The sequence below is a fragment of the Guyanagaster necrorhizus genome, assembly GCF_019112545.1.
Source record: "Guyanagaster necrorhizus MCA 3950 unplaced genomic scaffold BT62scaffold_24, whole genome shotgun sequence".
In the NCBI taxonomy this organism is placed as follows: Eukaryota; Fungi; Basidiomycota; class Agaricomycetes; order Agaricales; family Physalacriaceae; genus Guyanagaster; species Guyanagaster necrorhizus.
The window spans coordinates 329,859-331,615 of NW_025064903.1; the positions used below are offsets into that span (position 1 = coordinate 329,859).

A 1,757-nucleotide genomic window follows, 5' to 3' on the forward strand; every position below is an offset into this window, starting at 1 on the left:
ATAACTAGCAAAGGATATAGTATTAGCCATACCAATAGACTAAGAGTGATTCTAAATGGAGGCCAATTTGAGTGAAGGAGTGATAGGAGCTGTACTGTCTCAGGAGCAAGACAGGAAGTGGTGACTGGTTGTCTTTCTCTCCAAGGCACTGACCATGATGGAGTGCAACTATGAAATATATGATAAGAAACTCCTAGCAATCATGCTTGCCTTTGCAGAATGATGACATTACCTCATTAGAGTGATTCAAACCTTTGAGAGATGGACAGATCATCAGAATCTTTGATATTTCTGATCCCCTCAGAAACTTAACTGCTGACAAGCCCACTGGGTTACTGAACTTTTGAAATACCAGTATATGCTACACCACAAAGCCAGGACAGCAAATAGGAAGGCTGACTTGTTGAGCAGGCAGATAGACCATAACCAGAGAGGGGAGGATAATGATGGGGTGGTTGTTATGATTTTTTCCTCCTTTTTCCCTTATTCCCCCTATTTATGCTTAGTCATAAAGGCACAAGACCGTGGGAAAGGCGTAGCCACAATAACCCGCCGCCCAATAAACAAAGATCAGAAACACACAATCGCCCTTTTATGTACAGTAACGATGCTCAAGGACAACGGGCACCATGGACACAGACACACATAATAGGTAGCGATATAATTAGGAACGATAGCACAGTATTTAAGGAGTAGCGCTCTTGCTGGAGAAACCCCAGCTTCGAGCTAAAGTTTATATTCATACCATTCTACTCTCGAGCCACTTCGTGGCCTTGTGACACACCAAGTCGATAACATCATAAGTGGATTCAGGTGATCCCTTAAAGTGCGAAGGGACATCTGTCTATCACGTATTGTCTTGTCACGTGTCGCTTGGGCTTAACAATTAGCTCGAAGCTTTCACCTTCCCTTTCTCAAGCCCAATTGTGCTGAGAAACCGAATGCTGCCAGCAACAACCGCAGACCTAAATCACGACTTCTTTGAGTTGATAGCTTCCATCATCGGAACATTACTCGGTCTTCTAGCCATCATCACCCTTTGCCGTGGACGACAATCAGTAACAGCTTGGATAGTCAGGCACTACCAAGCCTTCCAGCAGGTACAAAGAATTCTACGAAACGTAACCCCCGACCTCCCCTTCCATGACATCCCCCCCTCCATCAGAACGTCCTTCTTCCCGCAAGGGCGACCCTTATCAGAAACCCAGAATAACGACTCGGATACAAGGAGCCTTCATGAGGAAGAAGGATCCCAGTACCCCCCTTGACGAGACAGCAGAGACCACCACTCTGCGTTCACAGGATTCCGGAACCCATGGACGACGAACGTCACTCAGGAGCCCGCAGAGGTCTCCAACTACGTCACTCCAGCAGGTTCCCCTGAGCATCCTGCCTCCCCAATTCCCTCAGGGATTGGAAACCGTGCTCGGGACTCCCTTGATGCCACTCAGATGGCTACGAGATCCTGCCAAAGCCATAACTCCCCCAGAACCCCCCCGCGACCCCCACCGAGCCCAACTCCGGCTCCAGCCAGTCCGTCAGTAGAATGGGGGTCGAGGACCCATACAGAAGGACCATCCACCCTGACTACGCAAACGCGGAGATTGCCATCTCCACAGCCGGGGACCCCTATCGACATCTCCATGTGGGCAGCGAGCCCGAGGTTGGGACGGCCAGCGAGCGAGGGAGGGCAGCCCGGTGACATGCCCTCTCCTCGTTCAGGCATGTAAAATTGTGAAAATTGCGAATACATGGGC

General features: G+C 49.6%; 2 protein-coding genes across 2 annotated transcripts; both read left to right on the forward strand.

Annotated features, from left to right (window-relative positions):
* Positions 1–328: 328 nt before the first annotated feature.
* On the forward strand, positions 329–649 carry BT62DRAFT_903959 (uncharacterized protein; the record flags this gene model as incomplete). The annotated part of the gene is made up of 1 exon (XM_043183542.1): positions 329–649. A coding segment is annotated over one exon (321 nt), but the record flags the coding sequence as incomplete, so codon positions are not given.
* A 292-nt stretch (positions 650–941) lies between these two features.
* Positions 942–1,730, forward strand: BT62DRAFT_1009449 (uncharacterized protein; the record flags this gene model as incomplete). The annotated part of the gene is made up of 2 exons (XM_043177552.1): positions 942–1,255; positions 1,280–1,730. 2 exons carry the CDS (start codon positions 942–944, stop codon positions 1,728–1,730), a joined length of 765 nt encoding a protein of 254 aa, XP_043036761.1.
* Positions 1,731–1,757: the final 27 nt, after the last annotated feature.